Source organism: Candida margitis (assembly GCF_024628925.1).
Source record: "Candida margitis strain CBS 14175 chromosome Unknown scaffold39, whole genome shotgun sequence".
NCBI classification, from domain to species: domain Eukaryota; kingdom Fungi; phylum Ascomycota; class Pichiomycetes; order Serinales; family Debaryomycetaceae; genus Lodderomyces; species Lodderomyces margitis.
Genome location: NW_026261915.1, coordinates 87,738 through 111,660, shown reverse-complemented (window position 1 = coordinate 111,660; position 23,923 = coordinate 87,738). Strand labels below are relative to the sequence as shown.

General features: G+C 38.3%; 6 protein-coding genes and 1 pseudogene across 7 annotated transcripts; 5 read left to right on the top strand and 2 right to left on the bottom strand. All coding sequences in view use genetic code 12, as the record gives it.

Moving 5' to 3' along the window:
- Positions 1-4,008: 4,008 nt before the first annotated feature.
- CANMA_005362 lies at positions 4,009-6,198 on the top strand (annotated as a pseudogene). Its single transcript has one exon. A coding segment is annotated over exon 1 (2,190 nt).
- A 1,286-nt stretch (positions 6,199-7,484) lies between these two features.
- On the top strand, positions 7,485-10,139 carry CANMA_005361 (uncharacterized protein; the record flags this gene model as incomplete). Its single annotated transcript, XM_051817735.1, has 1 exon — positions 7,485-10,139. The coding sequence occupies one exon, from the start codon at positions 7,485-7,487 to the stop codon at positions 10,137-10,139; it is 2,655 nt and encodes an 884-aa protein (XP_051669093.1).
- A 493-nt stretch (positions 10,140-10,632) lies between these two features.
- Positions 10,633-13,197, top strand: ARG5,6 (bifunctional acetylglutamate kinase/N-acetyl-gamma-glutamyl-phosphate reductase; the record flags this gene model as incomplete). The annotated part of the gene is made up of 1 exon (XM_051817733.1): positions 10,633-13,197. The coding sequence occupies one exon, from the start codon at positions 10,633-10,635 to the stop codon at positions 13,195-13,197; it is 2,565 nt and encodes an 854-aa protein (XP_051669092.1).
- A 653-nt stretch (positions 13,198-13,850) lies between these two features.
- On the top strand, positions 13,851-18,080 carry CANMA_005359 (uncharacterized protein; the record flags this gene model as incomplete). Its single annotated transcript, XM_051817732.1, has 1 exon — positions 13,851-18,080. One exon carries the CDS (start codon positions 13,851-13,853, stop codon positions 18,078-18,080), a length of 4,230 nt encoding a protein of 1,409 aa, XP_051669091.1.
- Positions 18,081-18,137: 57 nt separating this feature from the next.
- CANMA_005358 (uncharacterized protein) lies at positions 18,138-18,674 on the bottom strand (the record flags this gene model as incomplete). Its single annotated transcript, XM_051817731.1, has 1 exon — positions 18,138-18,674. One exon carries the CDS (start codon positions 18,672-18,674, stop codon positions 18,138-18,140), a length of 537 nt encoding a protein of 178 aa, XP_051669090.1.
- Positions 18,675-19,387: 713 nt separating this feature from the next.
- On the top strand, positions 19,388-19,930 carry CANMA_005357 (uncharacterized protein; the record flags this gene model as incomplete). Its single annotated transcript, XM_051817730.1, has 1 exon — positions 19,388-19,930. One exon carries the CDS (start codon positions 19,388-19,390, stop codon positions 19,928-19,930), a length of 543 nt encoding a protein of 180 aa, XP_051669089.1.
- A 138-nt stretch (positions 19,931-20,068) lies between these two features.
- CANMA_005356 (uncharacterized protein) lies at positions 20,069-23,002 on the bottom strand (the record flags this gene model as incomplete). The annotated part of the gene is made up of 1 exon (XM_051817729.1): positions 20,069-23,002. One exon carries the CDS (start codon positions 23,000-23,002, stop codon positions 20,069-20,071), a length of 2,934 nt encoding a protein of 977 aa, XP_051669088.1.
- Positions 23,003-23,923: the final 921 nt, after the last annotated feature.

Genomic DNA, 23,923 nt, shown 5'->3' with positions numbered 1-23,923 from the left:
TGGGAGGGAGCTACCATGTTTTACCGAGTCGGAAACAGGGTAGGCGTAGGAGGCGTAGGAGGCATGGGGTTTGGTGCAAGTGCGTATATCTATAGATTTACAACCAGGATCTTACCAAGCAAAAGCTGATAGAGAATTGTAGAAGAGCGTGAGCTTTGGGTTTTCTACTGAGATGGAAATATTTTTCAAGAAGAGTTATCATCAAATTGATGCAAATTTAGGAGAAGCATGGGTCTAATAATGAAAGGTTTCATTGGCTCAGTTTTCACTTAACATTCGTTCCATTGTGTTTGACTCTTAAGTTTAGTTTACCATTATTTGTAAAGTGCTATAAACATGTCACTGCAAAACAGCCGTAACTTTTGATTGCTAGTGAAATATTTCAACCGAACTTAAAAACATCGGTTATAAATAAGCATTGAAACATGATCGATCACGTGCCAAAACCTCAACTAATAGCATCAAAACCCCTAGAGACATTTTAGTTTTGGTTATGAGACGCTGGTTAGCTACTCAAAACTGTAAATATACCTAGCAATGGTGTTACCACGACTATGTGACTGGGATTGATTTTGCTCGGACATAAAACCACACCTTATGAAACAATTGCTTTTAAGAAAGGGGGTGTAATTGCCGACGACGACGTAGATTGAAGGAACGCTATTAATTAAATTTTTATTAATACTTGACTTCGTTTCCCCTAAATGATAACGGATCGGTGCAAATAGTTAGAATATGCTTTGAAACCACCACTACCGCCTTCACATAGCCCCTATAGGTGACAAAAGCAACCGAGGAAACACATGGCAGTTGTACTGGTAGTGGTTGAGATTTGCAACACTCTAAAATGCGTTTATAATTTTTACAATAGACTAGCTGGAGATCAAAAGCGATCATCGGATTCATGATAAAATAATACCATTGCGAAATAGTATTACTTAGCCATTTATTCCTTGTTCAGTAAGGAAGGAAATCTTATATTGAAAAGTAGTTCTAAGTTTCTTTTAGTATGATATAGTCACGTTACTAGTAGGTTGCACTGCAAATATGTGTACTGTATGTAAAAAATTAGATATGATCCGTATATGTAAGAATTAAAAAAAAAAAGGATTTATTCTTTCAAATTGAGGGGTAAAGGATCTATACATACAATGATAATAATACATACAATAGAAAATATACAAAAGCTATGTGCATATAACTTAAATTCGGATAGAAGTGAATTTGAACCACAAAAAAACATTTTGATATTTGCGCTTTTAAAATTCTATCCAATAGAATAGGAGTAAGGATGAAAAGAACTGTTATTTGTTTACATTTATTATTTTGTTAAAATGTTCTAGACTAAATTCTTTAAAAAAACCGCAAGAAAAGAAGACATAGAAAATAGAAAATGGAAAATAAATTGAAAAAAATAAAATGAGATGAGATGAGATGAGACTAGAGAGAAAAAAAAATAGACCATGGAAAGTCGAGGAACTAGAACTGAAATCAATACGTATCTGAGGCGACAGACAGAGAGAAACAAATATGTGCACACAGTGAAGATAAATATCAACATAATAAAGAAAAAAGAAACCAAACAAAAAACTAAATCTAACTAATTTTACAAACGTTTTCAAGGCTCATAACCTTTGTCAAATGCACTCAGAGTAAGTCTATCGTCAGATGATAATAAAAAAGTGGAATGAGAGATAAACACCCACATAGTAGGTGAATATATGATGTCTTAGTCAAACTGTGTGTTACCCTTTCTCTGCGTTGATGACTCTAAAGAATCTCCACTGTATATGCGCCCTGTTAACAAATGAAATAAATAGCAATAACAGTTAGTGGTGGAATTAGAAGTAACAAAACAAAAGACAGAAAAAAGAAAACAAAAAAACAACACGTTAAGCGAAGTTCAGGGCGAATCAATACATAAAAGAACAAGACTGATCATTCATTTTAGTTATTAAAGAGACGTTTTATACGTAGTGCAGTTTATCTTTTTATATTTCTTAGGCGGGATCTTCTTACATTCAGCTTTCTTTTACAGGGTCTTATTCCAATTTGTTGTTTCACGAAACCGAGGTTGAAAGAATGGTAATAACGATTAAACGATTACAGGCAGCGACGCTTGCTGTAATGTAAAAGGGTATCAAATGTATCATAACTGACCACCAAAGAGATTGCGGAAACTCTAAGCTCAAATTCTTTTACCTTTTCTTTTCTTTTAGTCAGGTGTAAGTAACTAATTATTACCATCTTTTAGTTTCTGTATCTTTGCAAGATAGAAGAATGTGGGCTGATGCATATGCATATATGTATATGTTATAGCGTAGTACAAATAGTACATCAGATGTTCTCTGTGTTAACTTTGTTCGCCTAAAAACACAGTGGCACAAAAATTAGAAGACTAAAATGATGTAAACTGTAATTGGTAAATAACAGAAGAAGAAGAAGAAGAAGAAGAAGAAGAATTACTGTAGCTGAAGAAGTAGAACAAGAGTGGATTCTTTGATAATTGAAAGTGGCGAAGTATGTTTGTGTTTTTTGTATCTTGTATCTTCCTTTTTGGTATGCTAAGAGTTTAAAGCAGAATCAGCCTTGTATTTCGTTTACACTTCACAATAAAGTGTAGTTGGAAGTACATTAAGGTTTATAAACTACTCTGTATGCTTTGGTTTGTATTGATAATAATAACAGGTGGTTGAGCTGTTTTCGCTGATGACATATCTTCTATTGTGTGTGTGATGTATAATGGGTTAAATGTGTATATTGGGTTAAATATGTATATTGTTACTGGCACATACATAATTCACATTGGTTCAATCTTTTCGTGGTGTGCTTTATTGCTGTTACAAAGAGAGAAAAGAGAGTGAGACAAAGAGAGAAAAACAAAGATGGGTTGCGTAAGCGCATAAAACCATAGAAGAAAGAAAGATAGGAAAACTAGTGTGGCTTTTTTTTTATATTTTTAGCATTTTGTTAGTAGAACAAAGCTTCTCCAAAAATAATAACCTATTACTAAAATTAGTTGTCTCTCATTTACAAGCAGTTACAGCTCTCAATAATGATTTGCAGGGTTGTGTATACTGTTATAAAGCTCCGTCGATAATACCAAAATACGTGTATACGTGTATACGTATGTATAATACTCGTATGCTGTCTACCCACTAGAGACTGCCATATAGTGTAACCCTGAAATTGCGCACTATACAGTAACTGTATGCAGAAGCAAAGAAACCGTTGACAAGTGAGGAGTCAATGATTTATTACACAAAGACACGTTTTTGTTCTATTATGATAAAAACAATATTGTCTGTGTGTGTACTATCAACCAAAAAAAGCAATTACCATATAAAAAGGTACACAAAATGTTAAATGCACAATAAAACAAATGTTTAAATTTAAATTTTTTTTATTGGTTTTTTTTTTCTACAAAGAGAGAGTAAAAAAAAAAAACTAAAAATAAAAGAGTGCATGAAAAAATTTCTTTTTCTTTCCGTACTCCGTTGTGTTAGAAAAGACAAAATTAAAAAAAGAAACTTTTCTCTTTCAAAATCTTTTTTTATCAAAAACTACTTACACTTCTACAACACTTAATATCTAAAAGCCAAAGGTTTATATATCAAAACAATATTATCCTATTCCTATTGTTATCTTTCACTACTTACAACCAACCACCATTTGCAAAGACTACAGTAATTTCTCACCTACTACTGTCCAATAACCACTACATTCATTTGTTGCATCTACAAGAATAGCTATATAGTAACTTATCTCAAAGTTCTTTCCCAAGATCTACTACTATTGACAGCATAGCCATCGTCATTATTTGCTTTTTTCTTTGCTAGCCAATAGCCCACACAAGATACAAAGTACCTACAGGAGACTCAGTCAAAGAGAGTAGGGCTTTGAAGTCAAGGGTAAAGAATTAGAAGGGCCAAAAAGATAACAGAATTAGGAGATATACACACTTTACAACCAATAGGGTACTTTTAGCTGGATGGACTGATTTGGGGAATGCCACAACACCACCACAAACAACAACAACAACAACAGCAATCTCATCATGCGTCAAGCATAAGCAGAGCTACTACACCGGCAACTTTTGTGTCTACAGGATCAACATCTCCATCATCAACAACCTCACCAATACCAACGTCAGCAATACCTCCAGCCACTAATACACAACCACTAAAACCTGAACAACTTCCCACTTCACCAGTTTCCATTTCCTCATCTTCTTCACTGTCACCTATATCAACAAGCGTAGCTAGTTCAATAACTAATTCACCAACACCTTTCAATCCACTACCGACAAGATCAATAAATTTTGCTGCGTTAGATTCAAAGATACAGCAACAAGCTAATGCAAATCTGTCGTTACACGCAAGCATACACCCACTTCCACACGTAAATACGCAATTACCATCCCGTCTGCAATTTCCAAGTCTGGTTCCAACACAAACTTCTACTCCAAATACAATATCACCAGTACAATTTACATTACCATCGAGGCTGCAATCACCAGTTGTCCCACCATTGCATGATTTAGTCAATGATTGTTTTCTTTTAACTATCGACAAACTACATGACGAATCGCGTATATTCATTGCCAACTCGTTTCACCAATGTGTTGCCAAACAACATTGTGAAGAGAATTTGGAATTTTTAATTGATATTTATCGTTACGAATATGAATATAATTTGAAGGTCCTTACATCTACCTTGACCAACTGCAATGACAACACTACTGCCACCTCCACCAATCCACCTTCTTTGTCAACTTCCTTCAGATCAAAAGTAGTGGCTAGCGGGTTCAACCATGATGAAGCAACATCTATGGCTAAAATGAAGTTGAATGCCCCAAGCCCTAGTATAACGCCAACGACTCATGGTGCAAGCTCTGCTTCCTTATTAAGACGTCATCGTAATACATCATCAGTCACTTCATTTGACTCTCTCAAGAAGAAGCAATCAATAAGATCAGATGACTTGGACCCACAACAAGCTTTTGTATCCACTATTGATGATTTAGATTTGAATGCACCTTGGGATTCATTTGGACAGCTGCATGTCGGAGATGATGAGGAATACAGCGATGATGATGATGACGAAGAACATGATGTCAATGGAGAAGGATTCCTTAGTCAACAAGATTTACATGAATTGAACGAACGATGGTTTGCCATTATGGAAAACTACATTAAGCATGACTCACCTTCACAGATTAATATTTCTCAGAAGTTGTTCAAAGAGATTGTCGAAGAGTCATCAATTTGTAAATTGCATAATCCACTAATATTACTTAAGGCAAGAAATGAAGTTTTACAAATTTTGAAGGAAAATTGTTATTGTACATTTGCTAGTAAGTTTAAAAAGCAACTTGCTCAACCATGTGACCAAGCATCTTGTTGCCCATGTGGAATGGAAATTAAGCTGGTTGATAAATTGGGTAGTCCAAGCAATAACCATAGCTCCTTGACATTGGAGGCAACAAAGTCTGTTGATTCGGCTAGTGTATCATGCAACGAATGTCGAGAAATATCATCTACCAGCACAGCTACGACTGTAAATGAGTCACCACTGTCGGCATCAGCGACTGAAAAGCCACAGAAGCATCATCATCACCACCACCACCATCACTACCTTAGAAACCAAGACTCGCCGAATTTATCGTCTTCTTCATCCATTGCTGCTTCATTGTTAGGCAAATTGTCACTTCCTAAAAGAGGCAAGTCTGCCAAGCAACAGCCACCACAGAAAAATGGTAACATACCGCCTTCGTTATATGGAGAAACAAGCTCGCCATCATCAAATTCATCCTCGATGCTGAATATCTTTGGACATATCAAACTTGCAAACAATGGTGACGCATCCCCTAGTTCGGCAGCTAGTTCCACAAGAACATCAGGAATACCGATTTCATCATCCCTGAGAAAACAACAACCATTGTCGCTGCTGTTGCAACAGCAAGGTGCTAGTACTGTAACTACATCTGCCACTGGAAGTGCTACTGTTACCCCATCCACAGCTGCTCATTCATTGCCAATTCCTAGATCATTGAATGCAAGTCCAATTTCGTTGAATTCAGTCGCCAGTAACGCACAAAAGGATCGTGAACGTGAGGGACCAGGAAATAGTAGTGCCTCGTTATTGAATGGAGGAAGTTTGAGCTCATCATTGAAGTTTTGGAAAAGGAAGTCTTAAGTTTATAAAGAGTTTGTTGTTTGGATGTGGTTTTGTATTAGAGAAAATTAAATTTGTTCATGGGTTAGAGTTTATGCCCACATTATGGTTTGTATTATTTGGCTATTTTAGAGTTTCGTGTCGCCCTTGAAAAAATAACCAACCCATCACACTACCTTATAGATTTTTGTTATATTGTTTTATGTCATTTTGTTAATTATAGAGGAGTTTTATTTTGTTTTTGATTTGTGATTGTAGAGAATATAGGCTAAGCTTGAGTTTGCTCCGAAGTATAAGAAAAAGGAAAAGGAAAGGGGGTGGTAACTACAAACTTAATTTTCAGTAGCATGTCACATTCCCTCTAAAACGTTGCGTTCATAACAAACAAACACCTCAGTTGAGGATCTTCTTGATACAAAGATTCCTCTCATTCCCGATTAAAAAGGCAAATCTCATTCTAGATAAGGCGCAGTATTTTCATCATGAAGTATACACAAACTCACAATACAGAAGAGTTCAGTTATTGATGCTGTCATGAAGATAATTTTATTTGTTTAGGTCAGAACAAAGTAATCACATTTCCTAATTTGGCTGTAATACGACCAGCCACTTCTTTTTTTTTTTCGGTTAGCAGACTATAGTTAGTCACGATTTGTACCACCTCAGCACTACAAAGCAAAGGACGGCAGCTACTATCTCAAACCACTCTTTGGACATTACATCCCAAGGCAACAAGTTTGGCGGACTAATCTAATGGAGTCGCAATGAATTTGTGAGTGTATTTTCTTGTGTCGCCAGTGTAGATAAACAAAATCATATTTAACGACATTCGCTCTAACTTTCCTCAAAATTTCGTTATCGGCTATATAATAATACACAAACCTTAAACTGACGTCAGAAGTCCTCGAAGAAAGTGTGTGGGGTATACAACAAACGACACTTACGTAAGAGTATCTAGCGAGAAAGCCTATGAACATAGACTGCACCCTTTTAAGTCGAGTAAAGAACAACTCTTTACAGATTTAGGAAATGTATGATCCTTTGCGTGGGCATTCCATCATTGTAATCTAATCTTTCCCTTTAAAGCAAAGGGAAAAAAAAAGAAATCCAAACTAGCAGCAACTTTAATCATTATCAAGCCTCGAAAAAACCACAGTTTAATCTGCCTGGTAGGTAAAGGTTCTACAGCACAATTGGCGTGTAGGCTCATATATTCTTACTAATAGTAACATTGTACCTCCGTTTAATTACAGCCAAAGTTAAAACAACTTATTATAGCAAAGCACTGGTTCTCATTCTCATCAAACATGGATACAACAGGATCAAGTAATGGCCAGGAAAGAAGGTCAGTTACTCCACAACCGCAGCAGCCCCAGACGCAGCAGCAACATGATTTACGCCTAAACAATGCTCCATCTCATAGGCCAATTGGGGGAATTTGTGATCCAATCCAACATAAAATGGTCCATCCAGCTACTGACTCAGTAGCACAACCACTGTCACGGGGGGATAGAGGCTATCAAGAATATACAATCCTTCCATCGCTGGAACCACCTCGAACACCTTCACCACAAACACTTGCTCCGCGAACTTCCTCAAATCAAGCAGGCACATTTGCAAACTTTCAATTACCCAATGACATTTTGAAAAACTTGACTCCTATTATCAAATCCCCTCCGAAAGATAAATCAAAACAACTTACTCGTAGAAAAGCGTACATACGTAATGTGCAATTAAAAGTTAATACCAAGAATAACCGAGTTCGAAAACAATTGAAGGATTGGAAAAGGCAGCAACTGGAATATACTCAGTATCAGAGCGCCAAATTGACGGAGCTGCTACAACGGGCTAAATTACGAAGGGATGAATATTTAAGAATGGTCAAGGAAAAGGCCGTCAGGTTCGTAAAGGTTGAGGAAGATGGTGTGCCCCAACCTGGAACAGAAAAAAGTTTATTGCCTCCTTTCCTCCAAACAAGCTCGTTGCAGTCACAATTTTGGCCATTACGACAAGATGCAGCAGCACGTCAAAGTCTCGTTTGTTTTCAAAAGTTGTGCAAGGAATTTGTATACAAAAGACATGTTGCGTTTCTTCAAAACTCAGGATTCCTAAGCAAATTCAAGTCCATGCCATTCAATCAAATCTTGATTTGTTTCAATACTGAATCCAGTATTAAAATGAGTATATCTTTCATTTTAAAACATTTGGGGATTGTCAAATCCCAATTTGAGTTAAAAATGTTTCATTATTCTTTTATCATGATTGCCGATTTTAATGATTGCATGCTCAATGGACCTCATCCTGGGTTCAACTACAATTCAGAAATGAAAACTAAGAGTCAGGAAAAGACAGCTACAGCAAAAAATTGCATATGGGTTCTACTCTATAAACTTACAAGTTGTTTGTTGCAAGAGTTTGAGCACATTATTGACATTTCGCCAAGAGTTCTGCAAAAGCTTTGGAAATATTGGAATGATTACAAGTTTATCTTTAAAATTTTCAAATGGAATCATTTTGTTGGTATCAAGCACTTGTTGTGCAGCTCAATCTCAATAGTGGAAGAGCAAATCTCACGTATATCTGACGATGAAGATTTGCATAACCAACGAAACAAATTAAATTTGGAATTATCGTTGTTGAACAAGTACGATTTGGAAACATTGAAGGAATTCAATGAATCACTACAAGCTACACAATTTACATCCTCAATTTACAATACAGTGGATGAGTTGTACACCAATTTTGGCACCAAGTCGCCCAGTTTTATTCAAAATCAATCAAATGTTATATGTTTTGATTTGTTAAAGTTTTATTTACCAGATTTCATTGGCATTGATAAATGGAGAAGGCATTGGTTGAATGTATACCTCAACGAATTTGAATCGAATCGACTGCATCCTAGTGAGTTAAAAACAGGCTATCTAGGTGAAGTTGGAAGCAAGCCACGCAACGTCGACTACATCAATTTAGTTGATTCGTTGATGGATTTGGAACAGTTTTCCCTAACTCAGACATATGAAATTTTATACGATTACTATTTGGAATTTTCCGGTGTGTACTCGTTACCTGGTGTTGTTGATGGTTTTGATGGGTTGAAAAAAGTACAAAACTTGATCAATCATTATGACAAGCAAAACAAATTGGCACAGTTTAAGCATTCCAACATGGATGATGACGAAATATTGCAGCTCAAGTATACAGTTATTATTATGTGGCTACAAAAGTGTCAATTCAACAAGTTTGATGATTTTGCCAATTTTGAAAATTTGTACACAATTATCAATTTAAAAAATTTCAAAAACTTGAGGTTTTCCATCTACACCCAGAATCCAAATTTGTTATTTCCAGAGTTTTATAAACTAATCATGAAGTTTAGCTCTTTGGATGTGGAGACACAATTGCGGAATATTGTTTATGCGTCATTTAAGAACAATTTAAACAAGTTATTTCGATCTAGACCGAACTTTAATCAAGAAGCTTTCAATCTTTTCACTCGGATCTTCAACCATATGATTGTTGATAAGGAGTTTGATAATGAATTGAGTGCCACATTTAGGGATAATTTTAGTCACTACCATACAAGGTTGACGAAACTTGTCGAGATGAACAGCTTGTCTATAATGTTTCATTCGTACACAGGAGGCCAGCTATCGGCAACTGGCCTAGAATCTGTGGTCATTGACTTAGATCTGCTTTCGAACAAACTGTTTGTTACATATTATAAAAACCACGGAAAGAAAATTCGTATCTTGCTACTTGATAAATGGCAAGATATCATGAACGGGATGGCTGATGGTCGTATCGCTTTGACCAATTTGGGTAATCATTTGCAACCAATCTTTGCTGAATGTACACAAGACATGGTTCTTGTATCATTGGAAATTTACAAATTTAATCAGTTTTTATACAAAACGTACAATCCTATTTTGAATTGGATTTACGAAGATGTGGGGACAGGGTAGCCCCTGGTGAGGGTTTACTTTTAGGGCGAGGTGCCATAATTTGTTTTTGTTGTTGGGACTTTTGGAAAGGACTTTAATTTTTTCAGTTTGATTTAGTTTTAATCTTTAATGTTTGTTTTTACTGGTTACTTGAATTGAAATTACTTCTTCTCTGTACTGTAGGTGAGTACTCAAAGTCTTACTCTTCAGAATTTTGTGCGTGTCCTGCATAAACACAAAATTGTGTACTGATTTTACATGGCGGTTAACAAGAAAGCGATTACTCATTTGAGAATTTAATTGGTTATTGCACTACAACCTTCAATATAAAAAGTTTTTGTTTTTTTCTTTAATTTTTTTTATCAATGCAATAATAATCAACTTTGACAAATTAATTAATTTTAATATCCTTTTGAAAAAAATTTTCAACTTTGTCGCTCACTTATTCCTTTAGATAAATCTAGGTTATAGCCTTTAGTCTTCTTGTATTCTATAGCCAAAGGTTCAGTTAGCTATGTTGAAATTAGTCGCCTTTAACAAAGTGTTGGCTTCAAAACCTATAGCGAGATCCTTCTCCAAAGCTTCAACCGCAGTTGCCAACAACAAAGCTTATCGTGTATTCGGTGAGCTTCGTCCAACTACCAAGTTCACTTCGACACGATTTTATTCAACCAAATCGACAGTCATCCAGTTATTAAACAACATTGGTTCGAAAAGAGAAGTTGAGCAATATTTGAAATACTTTACTTCTGTCAGTTCCCAACAATTTGCTGTCATCAAGGTTGGTGGAGCAATCATAACCCAGCAATTAGACGAATTGGCTTCTTGCTTGGCATTTTTATACCATGTCGGATTGTATCCCATAGTTTTGCATGGTACTGGACCACAAATTAATGAATTATTGGAAAATGAAGGTGTTGAACCAGAATATATTGACGGTATCAGAATCACCAACCCAAAGACTATGGAGGTGGTGCGTAAATGTTTTCTCGAGCAAAATTTACGTTTGGTGACAGCTTTAGAGAAAATTGGCGTGCATGCGCGTCCAATCACCGCTGGTGTTTTCCAAGCAGAATATTTAAACAAAGAAAAATACGACTTGGTCGGTAAGATAACCGGTGTGAACAAAGCGCCAGTTGAGGCTTCAATCAGTGCTGGATACTTGCCGATTCTAACCAGTTTGGCTGAAACTCCAAGTGGCCAATTGTTAAATGTCAATGCTGATGTCGCTGCTGGTGAATTGGCCAGAGAATTCGAGCCATTGAAAATTGTCTACTTGAATGAAAAGGGAGGTATTATAAATGGAAGCACTGGTGAAAAAGTTTCCATCATCAACTTGGATGAAGAATACGACGATTTGATGAAAGAGAGCTGGGTTAAATACGGAACCAAATTGAAAATTAAGGAGATCCACGACTTGTTGCAACATTTGCCTAGGTCATCTTCAGTTGCTATCATTGATGTTGATGATTTACAGAAGGAATTGTTTACTGATTCGGGTGCTGGTACCTTGATTAGAAGAGGATACAAATTGATCAACAGAAACTCTTTGAAAGAGTTTGGTAATCCTGATTTATTAAGAACTGCATTATTGAGAGACCCTGAAATTAAGGCCGGCAAATTGTCTGTTGCATCCTATTTGAAGTATTTGGAATCTGTCGACTTCAAAAGCTACGGTGATGAGCCATTGGAAGTGTTGGCAATCGTAGTCAATAAAGATGACAACATTCCCAAGTTGGATAAATTTTTGTCCTCAAAAACTGGATGGTTAAACAACGTTACTGATAACATTTTCAATTCAATTAAAAAGGATTTCAAGTCCTTGTGCTGGATAGTTGATGAAAATGATGCCAATTTGTCGTGGTACTTTTCCAAATCAGATGGTTCATTTGCCAAAAACGGCCAAATATTGTTCTGGTACGGTTTGAATACTGAACAAGCTAGTGAATTAATTAAGGATTTTGACAACTCTGCAATTGGATCTTCTTTGTCATCAAACAAAGAATCAGGTGTCTTTTCTACTAGTCAACAAAAAAGAGCTTTACATACGAGAAGGTTTGCATCAACAATTTCAAACCCAAACCCACCTTTAAAAGACGGCAAAAGTCAGGATAAGAAGAAAGTTGCATTGATTGGTGCAAGAGGCTACACTGGTCAAAATTTAATCAAACTTATTGATAACCATCCATACCTCGAGATTTCCCACGTTTCATCTCGTGAATTGGAGGGCCAACAGTTGAAAGGTTACAACAAGGACACCATTATTTATTCCAACTTGCAACCGGAAGATATTAAAGAATTAGAAGAGAAAGGAGAAGTTGACATTTGGATCATGGCTTTACCCAATGGTGTATGTAAACCATTTGTTGATGTTATTGATTCTATTGGAAACCCAAATTCAAGGATTGTTGACTTGTCTGCTGATTACAGATTCGATACTTCAGGAAACTGGGTTTATGGGTTGCCCGAATTGAATGATCGTCATACTATTGCCAATGCCAAAAGAATTTCCAATCCAGGATGTTATGCAACCGCTGCACAAGTTGCCATTGCACCATTAAAGGAATATATTGACGGCAAACCATCTGTATTTGGTGTTTCAGGTTACTCGGGAGCAGGTACTAAACCATCACCCAAGAATGATGTTGAAAATTTAAGTAATAACCTCATTCCATACTCATTAACTGATCATGTGCATGAGAGAGAAATTTCCAACCAATTGAACTTGACTGTGGATTTCACTCCACATGTAGCACAATGGTTTCAAGGAATCTCGCACACAATTAATATCCCAATAAAGAAGGGATCATTAACATCTAGAGAAGTAAGAAACATTTTCCAAGATAGATATAAAGGCGAAGAGTTGATTGCAATCACTGGTGAAGCGCCTTTGGTTAAAGACATCAGCGGTAAACATGGTGTAGTGGTTGGAGGGTTTGCTGTAAACTCAAATGAAGATAGAGTCGTTGTTGTTTCAACAATTGATAATTTATTAAAGGGTGCTGCTACTCAATGTTTGCAGAATATTAACTTAGTGCTGGGTTATGGTGAGTATGAAGGTATCCCCCTCGATCATTAAATAGAGGACATGTGTACATTATAGACTTGTAAACAACACATTATCAAATCCATGCTTCTCCTAAATTTGCATCAATTTGATGATAACTCTTCTTGAAAAATATTTCCATCTCTGTAGAAAACCCAAAGCTCACGCTCTTCTACAATTCTCTATCAGCTTTTGCTTGGTAAGATCCTGGTTGTAAATCTGTAGATATACGCACTTGCACCAAACCCTATGCCTCCTACGCCTCCTACGCCTCCTACGCCTACCCTGTTTCCGACTCGGTAAAACATGGTAGCTCCCTCCCACAATTGTGGTTCAGCTTATCTTTCTCTCTCTCCCTTCTTTTTGTGTCCGTGTAGGGAATTTGTTTCTAAGTCTTTATTCCTTTTTCCTTTTCCAATCTTTTTATCCCTTCAAATTTTGGACAACCGCAAATACTCACGTCTTTACAAATCATAAATATTGACAGCTAGGTACTGTACTGTGCAGTAGTAAATTTGATCACATAAAGCTAGCTACATCTTTTGCTACCCATTCTAGCTCTCCCTTATCTTTGAAATCCCGACCCCGCAAAAGCTACGCCAAACCAGCCTCATTATTGCTGCCACGCCTACTGTTGCAAAGACCCAACCCAACACTACTGAAATCCACACACAACCAGATTCAAGATGCTTTCCAGTAGAGTTGCAGCCAAGCAGGTGCTCAAGGCTGCGAGAGCTAAAACGCCCCAGTTGACGCTTCCTGCTTGCTCCCTTGCAGCCAGGTACTACCAAACAAAACAATACAAAATGTCAAAGGGGCTGGCTAGAGGATTCGCTACCCATGTCGAGGAGTACGAAATTGACTATATATCATTGAAGAAAAAGAGCAAGAAGAAAAACGCCAGTAAGAAGCTAGATGTTGAACTACCCCATTTTGGCATCAAACGACCAGACAACCTTGGGTACCCCTTCCATGAGGTCCAGAACTACAATGAAGCATTGATGGAGGAGTTGCTAGAGGATCAGACGTGGGGGTTTAGGATCGTTGACGAAGATGGCCTCCCCCAAGGTCTCGCCTATACCAAACATTATTGCAATGAGTTGAAGGTGTTTGAGCACTTTCTTCAAGACACATTCAACTACCAGATCAAGAGCTTTGCAGACCTATCTGGGCTGGAAGTTGTAAACACATTGTTCATATTCAAAGACTATTACAGCAGAGGCGACATCCCGGAAGTCAACAAAGAAAACAAACACAAATACGACGAGATGGTACGATTCTTTATCGAGTTTGTCAATAAGGACGCGCGATTTCCGCAAGAGGTTGTCGGGGACTATTTCCCACGGGCTAAACGCTCACACGAGATTGAAGATTTCCTCAACCTAGGGTTGTACTTCTATGTCCCAGAATTGACGTCATTAGATCGGGAGTTCAACTTTAAAAAGATAAGATCGAAAAAGGACTTGATTGTTCAGATTGACAAGACGGTGAAGGAGTTTGACCACTTTTTGGAAGGCAATGTGAACTACGATGAATCGTTCTTTAAAGTCTTGATTCAGGTGGAACGTTACAAAGCACTACGTGATAAACTCACCGAGTCAATCACGTCTTTGAAAGTGGTTAAGAGGATAATCGAAGACAATGATTTTGGCGAGGCAATGCAGGAGTCAATGTTTGAGGGGTTAACATTGAAACATGACAGAGCTGCTATCTACGAAAAAGTTGCCGAGTTGGGTGTATTGTGGAGCCTACTCGAATTTGGAAATCTCATTCCAGCTACTGCAAAATACAGCGAGTTGGCGCCACGGCTCTATGAAATTGCAACCACGCGGGGCCAACCCTTTGAAGAACAGGCCAGGCACTTCTTGGAGGCTCTAACCACGGACCAGTTGAGGTCTGGTAAATTGCTCTCTCACCTCGCCCAGTTTGATTTCGGAACATCAAAGTACAATTTCACGGGCAATTTGGAGGAAGATTGGATTTTGAATTTCTTGCTTGAAGAGGAATTCGCATTAGAGACAGGCTTAACCGAGGATGAATTTTGGACCGAATGGGACAACTTTCATCCCAGCGACTGGGCTGCATCGGAAGCCTTTGGATGTATCGACGGCACCAGCGTTAAAAGATTGGCACAAAACCCAGATGTTCTTGTGAAATACTTGGAATTGAAAGGAGATTCCTTGGCAGAGTGCTTACCCGAGGACTCGCCATTGTTGCAAGCGCGGAAGGAACTCAGCGCTGCAAAACAAGGGGTGGGCGTTGATTTCGCCTTTTATGCCGATATCAAGCACCTCGTCGGAGACCTTACTGAGAGAGCACCTTTATCCAAGACCTCGCTTGACAGACTTGTCTCTGCTATTCTCGACTCGGCCAGATATTTTGGCAATCACTTGGAGGTTTTGGACGAGGTTGTTGAGGACTATGAAGCAGAGCAAGTCACTGACAGACACACAAGCACAAACTACAAGCAGATACCAGACTGGTTGCGTCTTGAAAGGCATGTACCAGAGATTGAGTTTGTCCAAACTTTGGTAGGCGATTTCCAAGACAAGTCGAAAGTCATGTCAGCTATTGAAGATGTGACGGAACGCATTTTGGAAGACGAGACGTTGTATCCAGAAATAAACCACGGCAGCTTGCTTACGCTAAGGGCAAAGTTGAAGGAGTTTTCTACCAACAACACCACTGATTGTTTGGAGATCTTAAACACGGTGCTTCTAAGTAACGATGTGTTTGCTCAATTTGAGAAGCGAGTCAAAGAAAAACCCGCACAGGAGACAGCACCGTACGTCCAGATTCCCGATGAATTGGAATTATCCGATTTCGCTAAAGAATTGGCCAATCTTAGAAACGCGCTTGGGGGTGCCACATTCAAGGAGCATTCTGGTGATAGAGTGTTGAAAGCTTTGGACTACCAAATTGATAACTTTTTTGGTGAAGCCAGTGGCAAAGACTCGTTTATTTCCAAGAACTCTGATGCTTTCAGGTACATTAGGTTGAAGAGAAGATTGGGCAGGTTGTTTGACATGAATGGACAAAACACCGAGGCTTTGGATGTGCTTCTCAATAGTCAAGCGGTGTTTGACACTTTTGAGAGTCAAAAAATGGCACACGAGGAACAAGTAGCCGAAGAAGGAGAGGACTCCCCCGAATATAGACAATTACCCAATGATTTTTTCTTGGAGGAGTATGTCGTTGAATTAAGGCAGTTGAGAGATACACTACACGTTGACAAATTGGCAGACGTGTACGCTGCCGAGGTCTTGGCCAAGGTGGAAGAATTGTCCAAAGCCAGTTACTCAACCAGTGGAAAGAGATTGATCTGGCACAAGTTGTATCGAAACTTGGTTTTGCTTTTCAAACATAACCACGGTGCGACATTTGTTTTGGACAATGTGTTAACCAGTGCTGCTGAATTGGAAAAACTTAGCAAGTCGACACGGACACGTGTAAGCGACCCTGTTTCCGAGCAAGTGGAGTTTTTAAAAAAGGCAGAGTATGAAGTTTTAGGTGCATTTTTAACGGCTTCGAGATTGTTGTACAAGTCTGATGTGACACAGGTGTCAAGGGGAGATTTTAACGCATTAGTGGATATGTACATTGCCACGTTGGACGCGACATCGTTAGGGTACTTGTTTAAAAAGGACGTTCTCGACTCGTTGAAGAAATACAATGCAGAGATTGATCATTATCCTGCGTTCCTTGTTTGCCTTTACGGTATGAGCAAGAACTTGGATGGTGAGCCAATTTCCAAGGAGAGGTTGCAGGAGTTTTACGCTGACTTGGCACGAAGCGTTACAGGACAGTCAAACGCAGCCAAGGAAGAGCCTTCTGAGGTAGTTACCTATTCAACCGAGACTGACGAGGTCAAGGACCGTGAACATCCTAGCGAGTCAACACCAGAAATTGAATATGAGTATGATATGAGAGAGTACGAACCATCGGAGTCTAAACCGGGGGCATGCTCGGATGTGGAGCCTCAAGTTCCACTGGATAAGCAAAAGTACCACGACTCAGAACAGTTTATTGCCGATTTAGACAACCAAAGCGAAAACGTCTCCAGGAACGATGCATTCGAGGATGCGGTTAGGGCAGCATTTGCGTCTGCTTTGCAGAGAGATGAGGTGCAAGAAGCAAGTGCACACACCAAGAGTGCCAAGAGGCACCACCACAAACACAGTAGGTCCAGCACGACATCGGGAGATACCAGTGCTATAGACACAATCAAATTGAAAGAGTATCTCATGAGGTTGAACAAGGATGAGCTATCAAGGCAAAGGCAAGCCGAGGCTTACGAATGGAGTAAGTTCAAGTATGACCAATCGTTAGCTAGCTCTTCCAAGTCGTATTTGCTTTTAGGCTTGGTGGGTGAGGAGATCCCAGTATCGGAAAAGTTGCTCAGTGATGAATTATCCCATCAAGGTGGCATTTTCGAAATCTTGGACAAGTTTAGCAACGACGAGCTTGCACTAGTTAATGACAGGTTGCAGTGCTTGCAAAATGACAGTTACAAAGTTGTTGGCTACAAACAGGACGGGAAGAGAAAGTTTTTAATCCTAGAGAATGAAGGGGATAAAGAACCTAGGGGGGCTTCAGGTAAGTCTTCCTGGGGTAAGCGAGTTACCACTGGTGCAGCAGCAGCCATGCTTGCATATCTTGCATTGAGCTTTGCTTCGGAGGAGCCAAAGAAAGGGTCGTCTGAAGAGGGAGCACCAGATCCATCAGAAGTAGTAGGTGGCTCGACAGCTTCCCCACCTACTGCTAAGGAAAGTGAACCTTCAGTTGGAGAGTCAGCCGCGTTTCCTACGTCTGAAACGCCAGTTTCCATCCGTCAACCTGATTTGGCTAGCCAGAATGGACACACTGGTAACAAGGAAAGGCTAGGGTTAAAGAATATTTTATGGAGTGCCAAATAAGACACTTTACATTATGTTAAATATCCAAATAGATGCACTTATCTATTACTATTGCTTCTACTCCTTCATCTCTACTTCCACCGTTGGAAACTCCTTCATGTCTTTGGAAACATGAACAAACTTAAACCCGGTGGTTGCCCCTGTTGTGCCGTTCCAATTTCTCAACCGAGTTACAGTTTCCTCATGGCTTAGATCGGGTATCTTATAACCCGTTGCAAATAGATGCTCCTCGTGTTTCAACTTTTCCGCAAGCAACTTCTGCTTGGTGGATATTGGTCTTCCCTTTCTGTGCTCTTGTTTGACTTCATTTAATCGTTGTCGATCTTGGCCAATAAAGCTTTCGATCAAGTCTTGTATTTCTGATAAGGTATAGCTTGGCTTGTTGTCATCGTTAACAATTTGCTCTTGTAGGAAGGAGACGATGAGCAACTCGTTCAGCTTCTTTTCGACGCTTTCAACTTTTTGCAATTTAAGTTTCTTGTCTCGCACAGTGGCTCGATTTAGTTGTTTGAACTTTCGTCCCTTTATGTGCATTGATCCAGTGGACTTGGACAAGTTTTTGCTCACCTTATTTAAATTGTGAGCTAACGGCATGGCAGGTGGAGCGTTTTTCTAGTGGCAGCGATTCAAGTTCGATATAGCGCTTTTGGTGGTGCAGCTACTATCCCAGCTTGCTCTTGGTTAGTGGTAGTTTACAAATGTTCTCTAAAAGATGTGGTTTTTTCTGAGATGCCTTAGATGCGTTCTGCAACAAAAAAACAATTAGGATGCGACAGAATAGAATCCCAGATAAAGGGCTTACCTCTGAGCTTGAAAGGTTGATACCCATTTCTCTTTGTTAAAGAACCGACTCACCGAGGTGCAACACCATCCTCTGCACATTCGTTTACTCATGGAAGAAATCTTTAACCTTACTCATTCGATAATTTAGAAGGCAACCCTGTTTGTATATTAAGCAAAGTTATTCGTTACCCCTTGTCAACATTCGTGCAGCCACCAGCATGAAGATAAACACGCACCCCTCCTTAGATTATAGTTACGTTAGGGTCTTCTCCTACTCTTCTTAACATAGATCCCTATTCACGTCTTCACAAGGTCGTGCACAAAGTTCCAAAATGTAAGTGTAAACTGTGTCAATATTTTTCTCTGTTTTTTTTATTTTTTTTTTTTTTCGTTCGCTCTTCATCAAATTTAACAATCAGAAGACAATTAAAATACCCCCCGTAAAAAGGACTTGACCGAAAAGACATTTTACATCCAAACAAGCAGTCTAAGCTACAAACCTCATATATCGCAATCTTTAAACAATGGCTAAGTACACCGAAGAACAATTGCTCCAAATCAAGGACGAAACAACTTATGTTCCTCAACCAACTATTTTGGCTGCTTTCAATGAATTAATTGACCAAGTTAAAGAACACGCTCGCGAACAACAACAAGCTGAGCACGCTAGAAAATGGCACAACGGAGATACCTACATTGATGATCGTGGAAATGAAAGAACTTATCACCATATGAATAGACGTAGAGGCTCAAGATCGGGACAACAAAAGCCATATTTGAAAAAGAAGAATGAAGTGATCAAGGATGAAGATGGATGGGAGACAGCAGTGCCAGTAACTGGTGCTCACAACAACCACAGGAGTGGAAGCTTTGGTGGAGCTGATAATGATGCTAATGATGATAGAAACAAATTTAGAGAAACAATTGGGGTTAGAGCAAAACCAAATAATAAGAACTTGGGTTCTTCCAAAGCGGTGGATCCTAGAGAAATTGCTAGTGATAAACAAACTAAAACATTTAATGCTTTTGAAGCATTGGAGGGAGATAATGACGATGACGATGAATGAATGAAAGAGTAATTGGTAATTTAGAAAAGTAGTTCAAAAAAGGACAATAGTGGGAGAGTTATGTATGTAATACTACGTATATGTGAAAATAGAAGACTATCTAATTAAGTTTTATTTCTCATCTCTAACGCCTTACTTTCAAACCACAAATGCAGCTTCGTCATCACTGTCTAATCCAGCGAGAATCGAATCAACATCTGTAGATAATAAATTCTTACTCAAAATTGAATTATTAGACACAGTTTGATCCATGTGCCTTGCAGCCATACTTGAATTACCATTACCATTTGACACTCCCTTCAAATTACTAACACTCAATGTTTCTTTCAAATCGGTAACTCTAGGAAAAGTCACGTGTGTATTAAACGTGTATATTGATCCGTTAGTCTGATCATGGGAACCCAAGTCGCCATTCAATCGACTAATAGTTGATGTAGTATTACCATTGTTCGTCAAGGTATAATTTGCAGCATAAGGTATTCCCTTCTCTTGAAAGTGCTGACTGTATTGTAAAATCTCGGAACGAATTGAATGAATGTCTTTTGCTGTTCCCAATCCCAATCCTGTATACAAACCCTGCTCAGAATCAGTAGTGGCAGCATCGGATGAAAGCCCAGTTGGATTATTGAATTGGGGTACAAAATGGTCTGAATGAGCGGCAGCAGTGGCTGCGGCAGCAGCTGCTGCTTCTGAATGGGTTTCGTCAAAGTCCATAAAGGCCGTGTTATTGGTATTCCTTGAATCATTGTTAAATTGACTCATGTGGGTCGACACTTGAGGCTTTTCAATCTCGGTCAATAAAGGCTTTTGAGGATGCAACCAAACGATGAGGAAATTGTTGCCACATGCATATTCTTCAATATTGTCACTCTTTATCCGGAGTTTTATATCATTTCCGTTATTATCTTTAGGCAAGACTCTTTTTCCTTTAAGGTTCTCCAAATCAGATGGTGGTGAATCGATTCCATGTATCCAGAACCCGTGTTGTCTCCTGTATTCGATACTATCTAAAACCAACTTGAATAATTTCGAAGTTTTGCAATAGCCTTCCAATTCTTCTTCATACTGATCATCAAGGTCTTTTAAAATATAATACAACAATATGTGCACAATTGTATCTTTATACATTTGTCTCTGAGTGAATTCTGTGGTTTTATCCAACCTCAAAACGCCATGATGGAAGAATGGAATAAAGTTACTAACAAAGTTCAACCCAAGAATTTCAATCATATCTTTCAAAACCTTGACCAACAAGAGCACCAATTCAGTACTAGGAGCTTCATACCCATCAAAGAATTTATCGGCATACATCAAAAAGTGAGAAATGAAATTTTGTTGCTGAGTAATGTATTGGTTGACATCAGGTTCCATCAAGTTTTTGCCGTTCAATTTATTGTCCTTGGTGCTATCTGTTTTATCCATCACGTGGGCATTTGCGTTCCCGGGATCCAGTTTATATTGTTGTTGCTTGATAACCTCAAAGGCTGAACGAGACGCAGCAGCTAACTCAATGTTCAAAAACTCATCGAATACTTTCAAGTATTTAGCCTGTACACTTCGAATCTGTTGAAGCGACAAGATTGTTTTTCTATCATCATCAAATTCAGTGTCAGGCGCTAATAATCCCAAACTGATATCCCAATGTTCGAGATTAACATGGTTCCTGCTTATACTACTGGTTTTGCTCTTTAAAATGAGGAAAATTTTGGATATATTGTCCAAAAACTGCACAATAAGGTCGTGAATTCTCTCACTTGAAGACGTTTGTTCGGAACTATCAGCAAATGAGCTGTCCAAAACATAATCCACCTTGACTAAAATTTCTTGAATCGAGTCTGGAACTTGATCGTAGTAGTAGATATGTGTCGTCACATTGCAAATACATTCTGAGTATATGTTTGTCAAGGCATCGATGTCCGATTTGGTTAAGTCGCTAGTCTTTAAAATGACATCAGTCTGCAAATTCAATAACTGTTGAATGATATCGGAAATAGATAAACCAATCATATTGATCCCTGATGATAGCAAACCCAACAAATGTTTAGCGTAAGCTAAATGAAGTGGATAGTTTGACTTGGAGGCACCTTCGACATTGATACGGTTCAAAGTGGCCAACAATGTAGAGCAACTAACAAACCTCAATTGAATAGGAACCCACGTCACACACAACTCCAACAAAACAATACCCCAGTCCAAGTTAATATTTGTTGTGAAAACGTGCTGAACTACTGCTCTTGTCACTTCTGTAATTTGAGAAGTGGCGTTGCTGTTGAAAAATGCCCTCAACGCATTCATTGCTTCTTCGTTGACATCAGTCAATGTCAATGCATCATTATCAAAATCAGTTTCAATCTGGTTGTTAAGATGGGTATGCGATTTTTGCAGTTGAACACGCGACAATCTCTTTCCGTCAGACTCAACATTAATGCTTGACCTCAACCTTTGCATTAGACTGCTGATATTGTTATTGTGCATTACAACCTGGACTAAAAAGGGAATTGATACGGCAATAAACTTTTTCGAAGTGCTGCTTGTAAAGCTCAAACAATTGGAGATTGCATATATAGCCTTTAATGAGACCATTTGCCAGTCATACTGATTATGGGAAATATTCTTTTCCTTTCCCAAGGAAATCAACTGTTGAGTGAGATCAGTGAAATCTTGTACAAACCCTTTATCACCACTAAAAAGCGCACCGTCCAATTTCTCACACAATACTTCATATGTCTTGACCACATTCTTGCACACGGCTATATCTCTAGTTTCGAGACAGATCTTGAAAATATTGCAGGCCTGAGGAGCAAAGACGTTCAAATTTTCACTACACTTGATGATCAATTCTTTAATAATTGCCAATGTGACTTGCAAGTTACCTGTACGATTCCTTGAAGCATCATGTTGAGTCTTGTCTTTGAGAAAGTGAATTACCTTCTCCAACTTGACTCTACGTGTTGATGCATAGTACAATAAATAGCTTAGTTCTGATGAGTTCGGCTTTTTGTCGGTGGCTTTTCCAGCTGGATAGCACTGAAGAATAAGCTTTTGATGTTTATGTTGAAAGATTTTGTTCATGATGGCCAATTACTAGTGTGTGTTAAGTAACGGCAATTGAAATTGGTTGATTCAAGTGAACTAAGTGGTGAGACTACTTCGTATCAATAAACTTGAAAATTAATAGATAGCTTCTCAAGCGGAAATGTTACCAGTAATAATCGACTCTGTTGGTGATAATAATACTTGAATTTGTTGAATAATGGAGCACTATGCTATGAAAAGGTTCTATTCTGTACCTCTCTTTCAAATGGGTGATGAAATGATATAAAGTGCTACTGGTAATGCTTGATAAAAGATTTAGTGGGGTTTAGTTAGTGTTTCCCTTTGATTGTATTTATATGATGTTGAAATTGGTGAATTTTGTATTGTGTCTTTTCAATGTTCTTTTGTTTTTTTTGTTTTATTTGTTTTTTTCAGAGACAGATAGAAGTGGAGATTTTGGTAAAATCCAAATCTCTTTTTTTTGCATCTGATTTTTTATTTTAACTCTAATCAAAAAAATAAGTTATTGCCAAATTGGGTATAAACCCTATTCTTTCAGTTATAACACTACTGGCAGATTAAGCTGTTTAGAAAAATGCGTCTCACATTTTGAAATGAAACAAGACTTTGCGTATTTGTGAGTGCTTCAGCCATATAGGCGTAGACCTGAAAGGTTGGAAAAAGGTTTTTGGGAGAATCACCTTCAAAGTGACACATATTATGTGTACCTTTTCTATATTCAAGATCAATGATTAACAATGCTTTTTCATTGATAAGCGTACCTGTAGTCTATAGCTTAAAACTCTAGATCATTTATGGCAAAATATTGTTGGCAGTAATTTTAAAAGAGAACAAAAGTGTCCATCCTTGTAATAAAGCTTGTATTTGCCCCAGATTCAATGCCAGCTAAGGAATTGATGCGGACACATGCTGAGCTGTAACACTTGCTCGAGCTTT